The 10,643-nt window shown below is 39.6% G+C and overlaps 2 protein-coding genes across 2 annotated transcripts; both read right to left on the minus strand.

The window, feature by feature from the left end:
• Positions 1-396: 396 nt before the first annotated feature.
• Positions 397-1,475, minus strand: GCK72_016846 (uncharacterized protein; the record flags this gene model as incomplete). Its single annotated transcript, XM_053731732.1, has 2 exons — positions 397-747; positions 1,434-1,475. The coding sequence occupies 2 exons, from the start codon at positions 1,473-1,475 to the stop codon at positions 397-399; spliced, it is 393 nt and encodes a 130-aa protein (XP_053580645.1).
• A 518-nt stretch (positions 1,476-1,993) lies between these two features.
• GCK72_016847 (uncharacterized protein) lies at positions 1,994-5,829 on the minus strand (the record flags this gene model as incomplete). The annotated part of the gene is made up of 9 exons (XM_053731733.1): positions 1,994-2,170; positions 3,129-3,314; positions 3,363-3,723; positions 4,499-4,725; positions 4,774-4,821; positions 4,872-4,991; positions 5,038-5,085; positions 5,538-5,726; positions 5,770-5,829. The coding sequence occupies 9 exons, from the start codon at positions 5,827-5,829 to the stop codon at positions 1,994-1,996; spliced, it is 1,416 nt and encodes a 471-aa protein (XP_053580646.1).
• Between the last annotated feature and the right edge of the window lie 4,814 nt (positions 5,830-10,643).

The following is a 10,643-nucleotide window of genomic DNA, read 5'->3' on the forward strand; positions in this document are numbered from 1 at the left end:
AACAAAATGAAGAATTGGAAATTTCAGATAATATATACAATTGCAATGTGTAATAGAGGCGCACCTAGCGGTCCCTATTTGCAGCGGTATATCTCGGTTCCCAAAGAAAATATCAAAAAACTGCTAACAGACAAAATGCAGCTTAATATTCATAGAATATTTCTTTAGTTGATACAATTCTTATATCTGAGATAGTATGCTCCAAACACTTGGGTGCGCCCCTACTACAGGTTTTTACTTGCCACCGGGCCGGTCCTGAGCGGTTTTTTGTAATAACTTGTAAATCAAAATTGCTTACCATTTCAGTGACAAGGTTCAAGCCAGGGTTGGGAAATTCTGGGTTGGCCGGACATTTTCCCCGGGATTTCCCAACCCTTGTACAAAGGACTGTCAAGTTTAGTTATTCATTCCTCTCTCCATTTCCTCCCTCTCTCTGCGAATTCGATTTATCTCTTCCATTTGCACCGCCTGTCTTTGTTCGAAAGCTATCCGGAACTCTCTGTCCATTCTTTTGAGTTTTTCTTCCAGCTCTTCTGGCTCTTCGTCACTGACCGTACTAATAGAGTTTCCTACGCTTTTCTCCAATTCAGGGACTTCCACATCACTCATTGTCGAACTTCCAAGAGAATCATCCGTTTTTTCAGTATTCTCATGCTCATACGGATAGGACGCGTCTAGCTCTAATTCCTCCACCCTTTTGAGTAGAGCCTGGAGGATGATTTTATTTTCCAGCCATTGCTCTTCAACCTATTAAAAAAATTTATTTCCATTATGACGTATTGATTAGAACGCATCTTTTTGACTTGACAAACACTGTTAATTTTTCGACAATTTTTTTTAATGAGAAGTAACGGACAGAAAGTTTTACTCAATTTTTACTTTTTTTTAAATCTCAAATGGGGAGGGGCTTATTTGGCTCCTCCTACTTTGGCAACAATACGGATCTGAAATGGCTCGACACGCTTATTACAATCGCAATCTACCAAAACCAAAGAAAATTGTATGGAAAACTGAAAGACTCAGAGAAAAATATACATTTTTCAAGGGAATTTCGGTGGAGCGCAGTTGCCAGAACTGTGCCGAGCTAATAGATCAGGACGCTCCAAACAAACTTGCGGAAAATTGGCGCGAAATTCAAAAAATTTATCCAAATGTTTTCTTTGTGTGTTGAAAATGTATGTTTTTCCTTTTTTTGACAAATTCGATATTTTTTGTGCGAGGTTTAATCGGAAAAAAAAACAAGAAAAGTGGAAGAAAGGTGGGCTTCAAAAATTTAGTTCCCTATTGTTCGTCCACGTTATAAACACACGATTTGGCTGAGCAGCGACTCAATTGGCAACCTGCCAAGTCGTGCACAAACACTTCCGGAAAAAATTTCGCGGGAAAAAAATTTGAATTCATATGTGAAATCAGCTAAAATTGTTAAAACTCACTTTCCGTAGATTCTCCTCCGTCCTGGACAATGACGACCCCATTCTAGGTTTCAGCTGTGCGGATCTTTCTGAAAATATAATATGAACTCAAAAATGTTTAGCTGAAAATGAAAACTCACTCAAGTGCTTCCTCGAATTTTTTCACTTCTTCGTCTTCCGAGGCTTGTTCAGTTGTAGTAGGTGGTCCAATATTCAGGTCTTTAGTAATCTCGTCTAGCTTTTCCTTGAATTCAGAAGTCGTAGATGATAAGGTTTCAGTACGGACGGGTACACTTTGAGTCTTGCCCATAGGCTAGAAAAATGAATGGTGGTGTTGACTGAAAACGGTTGGAAAAAGGTAAGGAAGAATGGGGAGTGGTCAAGAGAAGAAAGACGCTGATAAGACAAATTTTCTCACTCTTAGTTGAACAAATTGTAAACAAAATTGCTAATTGTAAATTTATAGAATTCTCGAGAAATTGAGAACACGGGATCTATAAAAATTCAGGTACGGTAACGACCGACTTTTATAATTAAGAAAAAACTAAATTTGACAAAAAAAGATTCCAAAATGTTTATCATCAATAAATTTCCGTAATGACACAATGAGACTTTGGAGCTCTTGGTTTTTCTACAATTTTATAGTCTTCAGGTTTGGCTGTCTCACAGATCAGACGGATTTTCGAAGTGGTCGGGATGTCCATCGAATCGATTTTTCGTTCCAGAGTAGAGAGTTTGTTGAAGAATGAATCGGTGTTCTGGAAATAGAAGATTGAAGAAAAGCAGCTGGAAAAATTTGAAAGTACGTAACTCTCTTAAAACGCATTTTTATAAGCTGAAAAATATACCAAAATGTAGATCTCGGCGAGTTCTATGCCTGTGATATACTTTGGACCGGATGTTTATTCGTTAGTTTGCCAGAGGCCGGGAAAAAGTGCTAAAACGAAAAATTGCCAAAATAATCATTCCAGCTCGGCTCGCGGCACATTACCGATTAGTCATTTGGCCTATTGTTATATCATAGACATTTGTCTCACCGAGATCTTCATTTTGGTCTATTTTTCAGCTCATAGTTTTGCGTTTTGAGCGAGTTACGTGCCGGCCCGGCTTGCAAATACGCTTTAATATACTAAGGTTGCCCCGTCCTGAGACTTGAGCACTATTCCATATACTTGTCACATTGTTTCAGTCCGCATGGTATTTGTTCAATGAACTTATTCCTAGGCTTGTAATGATTACTTCCAGAAAACACGTTTTTTTTCACATATGATACGTCAAATGACAGCTCACGGGGTTCTCTACAACATGGTTAAATCAAAAATACTTGTAGCATAAAAGTCTCTGCGGTACAAGCCATTTAAAACAAACCGAACTCCAGAAAATCCATATTGGCGACCGTAACCTTATTCACAATGGAAGTTCATGACGAGCCGAGTTGAACTTTTTCTATGTATCATACAATGTTCGATCCTTTTGATTCCAAAACTGCAGGAAAAATCAGCCAAATGCTGACGTGGATCGAGTTATGACCCGTCAAACTTCATATAAATGGACTAAGGTGATACACTTTCCGGTACAGGGGAAAGTAACTTGGTCCACGTGAGCATTCGGCTGATTTTCTTGAAGTTTTGAAATCAAAAGGGTCAAACATAGTATGGTCCATCATGAACTTCCCTTCACAGTTTTTGCTCCACCCGGAAGCCCTTCAAAACCCACCTCAAAACCATCCAACGCATCCATAAGTATACACAACTTCGTTGCCATCTTGCTAATACTACTCTGTATTATTTTCAGGAATAGCTTATTGTCATATCGATCGGATAGCAATGTAAGTTTGTCGAATTCATGAATAAGCTTGTCGTACGCAGTCTGCACACACTTTTGGAGATATAGGAGTTCTGTCTGGAAATTTGAACTATGCAAGTGCGCTCTAAAGATCTGGAAACTCACCTTATTATCCTCCTTGTCATTAAACTTCCGGTTATGATCGAAATTCAAAAAAGTGGTCTTCACCTTCACCACGGGACTCCTCACCGCCTTCAACCAATCGCCCCATTCTTGTTCTTGCTCCTCCCACCGTATCCTCAACTTGATACAATTCAAGAACATCTGAATCCTTAACGCCGACTCCTTCCGGAACTGTCTCATGTCCTCCTCGGCTTCCCGATTCATTTGCTCTCGTTTTTCACGTTTTATACGGAGCTCCTCGGCAAACGCCTGGTTTTGAGCGTCGAGAGATTTTCGGAATGCTATGTCGGCCTCTTTTCGAGCGAGGGAGAAGTTGGAGGAGAGAGATGTTTGGCTTTCAGCTCTGCAATTATTGGAATGTCAAGGGGAGTACTAGAAACAAACGCGCTCAACTAGACTTGGAGGTAAATTGAAATTTTGATATTTGAATTCGCTGACTTTCGCGCGTCTTTTCGAGATAAATTTCACTAAAAAATGATCTAATAAACTATTTGTTTTGAATTTTAGCTCTCAAATCATAGCAATTTCCAGACTAAAAGCTACAGTGACCAAAATTTTTGAAGACATGTTTCCAGGGTATCGTTTTTACAAATTCCAGATATTTAGTATGGTTGAAAAGGTAAAATCGTGAGGATTTTGAATCTGCTCTCAAATGTTTTTAAAACTAAACTGAAGGGAGTTATAAGGTCTCAAATCATAGCGATTCCCAGACTAAGAGTTACAGTGAAAAATGATGTCAACGATTTTGAGCCATGTTTTTAGGGTATCGTTTTTACAAATTCCAGATTTTTTGGTATGAAAGTTGAAGACGCCAGGATTCTGAATCTGTTTCTAAAATGTTTCTAGGACAAAGTTGAAGCGAGTTATAAGGTCTCAAATCATAGCAAATTCCAGGGTAAAGCTAACAGTGACCAACATTTTCGAAGTCAGATTTCTAGGGTATCATTTTTACAAGTTCCAGGTTTTTTAGTATGGTTGGAAAGCAAAAATCGTGAGGATTCTGAATCTGTTTTCAAATTTTTCGTGAGACAGAAACGAACCTTGTATCTTGATCCATTTTAATCCTAGGAAAATTTCAAAGACAGATTCAGAATCCCCACGTCTTCAACTAAACTCACCTTTTCACTTTTTCCGGTCCTTTTTTTCCTTTCCGGTCGGTGTCACTTCTGAATTGTACCTCAGGATCCGGACCCTTCCGGATTTCTTCCAACTGCTTTTTGTATTCCTTTTCTGCTTTCCGGTCGTTGGTTTTGGCTTTTCGTTCTTTTTGATTGGAGCTGACAGGAGCCGGGTTACTGTAGCTGACTGGCGTTGGGTTACTGTAGCTAGTCGAAACTTGTCTCTGCTAGAATTAAAACGATTATAAATTCTGAATAGTTTATATAAAACTCACATTTTTATGCCTTTGGTGAATTGGCTCACATTGAATGGCTTCAAAAAACTGAATTTTTAAGTTTTGCGAATAAATTTCTTGGTTTACAAATTACTCACACTAAGTTGCCTCACTTTATCCAATCCCTGAACCCTTATATCCACAATTCCTTGTTCTCTCATAAAACCCAAAACACTGTCGAAATAATACATATATTTGGATTGGAACGGTGTCCAATTCTGGAATTTTTCAATGCTATAATTAATTATTTGAGATATAACTTACTTTAGTCTGATTTAATTCGAGTAGTCTTGTTTTGAACTTTTTGATTCTCTGAAATTATTTTGATATCATTGTGTAGATCAAATCCCGCTCTTCATTTTTGAAGTTGGCAACTTTTTCATAGCTCCGCCCACTTTTGAGATATGCGCTTTTAAAGTCAGGAGAGAGAGAGACGCAGAGAGAAAAAAGAAGAGAGTGCAGAGAAACGAGAGCGGATGTCTTCTCTGAGTCTCTCCCCTCCTTCTCGCTCTTTTCTTCGGTTCGCTAACTTTAAAGGCGCATATCTCAAAAACTAGAAGAGCTATCAAAAAATGGTCAACTGCAAAAATAAAGGGCTAGGTTTGAACTTTTTGTTTATGCAAAAATATTAACAGTTAGAATTATTTTTCATACCTAAACCTTCGCTTAAAGTCAAACAATTTAAAACTGACTCACATCTGGCCCTGGGAGGAATCTCCTGTTCTGAAATCCATCATAATTAAAAAAAAGGTATGCAAACTCACAGATTTTGTCTTTAATCCCAGCACTGTTGAATCCCAAAGCGATTTTAACAATGGTAGAAATGAATCGCATATCAATTCACACAACTCCTCCATTTTCTTCCCGCATTTTGGAATTTTTACTCGTTTTAAATCTTCGGAAATTCTTATAAGAAGTTCTTTGTTCTTTTTGTACCATTGCTCCATGGTACTCTGAAATATAATATCAAAAGGTTTTTTTTTATTCCAGACTTACATTCTGAAAAGCCTCCAAAAAATCCTGCTGGAATTCCAGAGTCATCACAAATTTTTGCATTTTCTGGTTTGGGCTGCAAAAAGAGAATAAAAGTCAAAAAGAAAATGAAAAAGGTAAAATTTTTGATGTAAACAAGTCGAGTAAACCGATAACACATTTCCTTCCTCACTGTTAAATTGACTGGTGAAAAGAGAGAAGAGAGAATTAGAGAGGAGGAGACAAACATGATTGCTCATCGTTTCATGTTGGAGGGAATAAGAAAGAGATTTAGAGAAAAAAAATTAATTGGAGAGATGAATCTGAGGTAAGGCTGAGATAAGAAATAGGATATTCACAGTTTTTGCGATTTTTTGGAATCGCTGGACTTTGACTCTATATACTTCTTCTGTACTGAGCCTCTTCGCGGCGAAGAAGATCAACAGATGTCACACTTCTACAAACCCGGCGAGTTCGTCACGCCGGGAGTGAAACATCTGGCCAAGAAGTACAACGTCTCACGCAGGTCAGAGGTAGCGTCGAATACTCTCTGTGACCGGGCGGCTTTAGCATTGGTTTAGCAGACCATAGTAAAGTAATCAGAGACACCCATCCCCGCTCAAAACAGCACCAAAACCTGCCTCAGTCCTCCGCACTCGGCCTCTGCAACTGTTACGGTAGATTCAGTAGCACGTCGAGAGAGGCGATCTAATCCCGGAGTTATGGATGTCTACCACTCAAAAAGGACAAAGTTAACCCGGCCAAAAACCAGAAAAACCGATCTAAGAATATGCACTTTTAACTGCAGGTCTGTCGCCACAGACAACAGACTTGCAGAACTACTCGAAGAGACAAATCGCATTAAATACGACATCATTGGTCTCTCAGAAACAAAAAGATCCGCAGAAGTGCATATGACAAATCAAGACGGAACCGGCGTAATACTTGGAAAACGCAACGACTCTTCTGTATCTGGCGGTGTAGGATTTATAATTAATAAATCCCTTATGCCAAAAATAAAAGAGATAAAGATAGTAAATCATCGTATCGGATATCTTACACTACAAGTGAACAAGAATCAGTACACTATCATACAAGGCTATGCACCCACCGCCGATTACGAAGAAGAAGAACACTCAAATTTCTATGAAAATCTAGAAGACGTGTACAAGTCATGCAAGAGCAGATATAAAATGGTCATAGGAGACTTTAATGCCAGAATCGGCGAAAAGAAAGGAAACGAAGTATTCATTGGCCCACACTCCATGGAAAACAGAAACGACAGTGGAGAGAGACTTGCCACGTTCTGCGAGGTCAATAGAGTATTCCACATGAATTCGCAGTTCATAAAGCCGACTCATCGACGATGGACCTACATCAGTCCCGACAAACAACACAAGCACGAGTTGGACCACATCCTTGCCAACGGAAAATACATCACCGACGTCTCAGTTGTTCCTTCATTCACAAACGGCAGCGATCACCGTATGCTTCGAGCAAATGTCCACATAAACGCAAAACAAGCCAAGTTCGAACAAGTGAAAAGAAGGAAGCCGCCTAGAAGAGTCCTAGACCCGACTGCAGCGTTACTCGCAACAGAAAATCTTGACTCTTGCGAAGATCAAGATATCGATAAAGAGTACGACACTCTTGTACATGTTCTAAAGAAAGCGCAAGACGCTACAGTGACTATCCCAACCAATCACTCTAGAAATAGACTGCAGGACAGTACGCGACTGCTACTGTCGAAAAGGAGATTCACAGACAGATCAGATCCCAACTTCAAGACCCTGTCTAAAGAGTGCCGACAAGCGGTAAAGAGAGACCATGAAAACTTCGCGAAGGATAGACTTCTAAATGCAGCAAACCAGAAAAAGAGTCTGAGAAAGGTCGCAAGAGACATCAATGAATATCAATCATACATTCCATGTCTGTTATCAGGAGAGACAGGAGAAAAGCTCACTTCAAGAGAGAAAATGGAAATCGAAGTCAGACGCTTCTACTCAAACCTGTTTGCAACCAAACAGTCAAAAGCGACAACCATCATTCCTCAACAAACAAAAGCACTACCTCCATTCCTTCCAGATGAAATCCAACACTCCCTGAACTCATTCCAAAACGGTAAAGCAGCGGGAGAAGACAAGCTATCAGCAGACTTCCTGAAAAGTTGCCACTCCTCCGTTCACAAACTTCTAGCGAACAAATTCTCACGGTACCTTCAAGAAGGAAAAGTTCCAACAAAGTGGAAATCGTCAAAAACAACTCTAATATTCAAAAAAGGAGACAAAGAAAATCTAGAAAATTATCGTCCGATCTGCCTGCTTCCTGTACTTTATAAAGTCTTCACGAAATGTGTTCTGAATAGAATCCGGAAGTCACTGGAAGAAGCACAACCGGTCGAACAAGCAGGATTTAGAAGATCCTTCTCGACGATTGACCACATCCATTCAGTGCAAAGACTGCTGGAAGTCGGTCGAGAATACCAAATACCAATCACAATGGTATTTATCGACTTCAAAAAGGCATTCGACACGATCGAACCCACTGCTTTATGGGAAAGCCTGAAGACTCAAGGGATAGACTCTGGATACATAAAACTCCTAAAAGAGTGTTACAACGATTGCTCCACCACAATCACACCTTTCTATAACCCAGTCAATATCCCCATTACCAGAGGTGTCAGACAAGGCGACCCCATTTCACCAAACCTTTTCTCTGCCTGTCTCGAATCGGCCTTCCGTCGAATGTCATGGCCACATCTAAAAGAAGACAAAGATGACTACGACAACTCCCCTGGTATCAGAATTAACGGCAGAAACCTAACACACCTACGATTCGCCGACGATATCATTCTCATCTCGAAAACTCCACAAATAGCGGAAAAAATGCTACAAGAGCTGGTAAACAGTTGTGAAACAGTCGGCCTAGAAATAAACGCGAGTAAAACAAAAGTGCTGAGGAACAAATTTGCGTCAAGTCACCAAATACATATCAGAAAAAACAACACCATGTCAGCAATTGAAGATGTTGAGGAATACGTATACTTGGGGAGACTGCTCAATACAAAAAACGATCTAGAGCCAGAAATTCACAGAAGACGACGATCGGCATGGGCTGCACTCAACAATATAAAAAGCACAACAGATGCCCTGACGTGTCCGAAAATCCGAGCGCAACTTTTCGACTCCATTGTTCTCCCCGCGCTGACATATGGATCAGAAACATGGACTTTCACTAAAGCTCTATCCGAGAGAGTAAGAATAACACATGCTGCACTCGAACGTAAACTCGTCGGAATTACCCTCACGGAACAACGAGAGAAAAACCTTCACCGAGAAGATATAAGAAAAATGTCCCAAGTGAAAGACCCTCTTGTCTTCATAACGAAACGAAAGTTAAGTTGGGCTGGCCACGTGATGAGAAGAAACGATAATCGGTGGACAACGTTACTTCAAGAATGGATACCCAGAAATGAGAAAAGGCCAGTAGGAAGACCACCAATGCGATGGGCCGACTCCCTGAAGAAAGAAATCTCAGTACGACAAGGAACTCAACTGATCGAACCTTGGAGCACAATCGCCAAAGACCGGAAAAAATGGATAGCTGTGATCCGCGCCCACACCAACTGAGCGAAGAACGGATCGACTAAGTAACTAAGTAAGTAAGAGACAAACATGATTGCTCATCGTTTCATGTTGGAGGGAATAAGAAAGAGATTTAGAGAAAAAAAATTAATTGGAGAGATGAATCTGAGGTAAGGCTGAGATAAGAAATAGGATATTCACAGTTTTTGCGATTTTTTGGAATCGCTGGACTTTGACTCTATATTACTATCTCATATCAAGTTTTTGTTGACGCAATTTTGTATTGGTTGTGTAGATCAAACCTATAACTATATTTTTGTAGTTGGCAATATTTTGATAGCAATTCTAGGTTTTGAGATATGCGTCTTCGAAGATAAGTACCTGAGAGAGCGGGAGGTGGGAGAAAAAGAGAGAGCGCAGAGAAGCGAGAGTGTCTGACTGTCTGCGTCTCCGTTTTTTACTACGTTTAAACATATAATATTTTTAATTTAATAAACCTATTCAAACGTTTCCCATTATCCCGACCAGGATTGCCGCTGAAAAAATGAAAAACCTGAAAAGCGAAAAAAAATTTTTTTTGGTTTTTTTGTGGTAAATTCCAGAATTTCAAGATCCCACCATTTAGCCATAAGCTGCCCCTACAGAACAAACCTTAATATGTATTTTTGTAGTTGACAACTTCTTGATAGCTATTCACGCTTTTGAGATATGCGCCTTTAAAACGGGTAGAGAAGGAGAGAGGAGACGCAGAGAACCTAGACTGTCTGACTTCTCTGCGTCTCCTTACTCTCTTTGCAATGTTATTGAGCTTCGATTATTGAACTTAGTAAAACAATATATATTTTTGAGTTTTATAGAAAAATATGAAAGTTTTCAGCAAGTATTACTATGATATACTTTCAAAGTTGAACAATTTCCACCAATCAAAGTTTACAACCTCTTTAAATCACTCGTGAATAAATATTATAAACTGTGAACAGGCCTCGCAAAAAAATTTTACCTCTTACCGGAAAAAACCATACTCGCAAACCAAAAAAGTGCCAAAAAACGCGAAAATGGCCAAAAAAGCTATTCTAGCCCGGCCCGCGGCATATTAACGAATAGTCATCCGGCCCGTCGTAGGTCACGGGCATAGAACTCGTCGAGATCTACATTTTGGTATATTTTTCAGATCATAATATTGAGTTTGACGCAAGTTACGTGCCGGTCCGTGTCGGCCCGTTTTGGCCCGGTTCGCAAGTATGAAAAAAACTTTATTACACAATTAAGAATATAATTAAAGGAAACCAAACGGTTTATTCAATCAAAATATGA

Source organism: Caenorhabditis remanei, chromosome V (genome assembly GCF_010183535.1).
Source record: "Caenorhabditis remanei strain PX506 chromosome V, whole genome shotgun sequence".
NCBI lineage: Eukaryota > Metazoa > Nematoda > Chromadorea > Rhabditida > Rhabditidae > Caenorhabditis > Caenorhabditis remanei.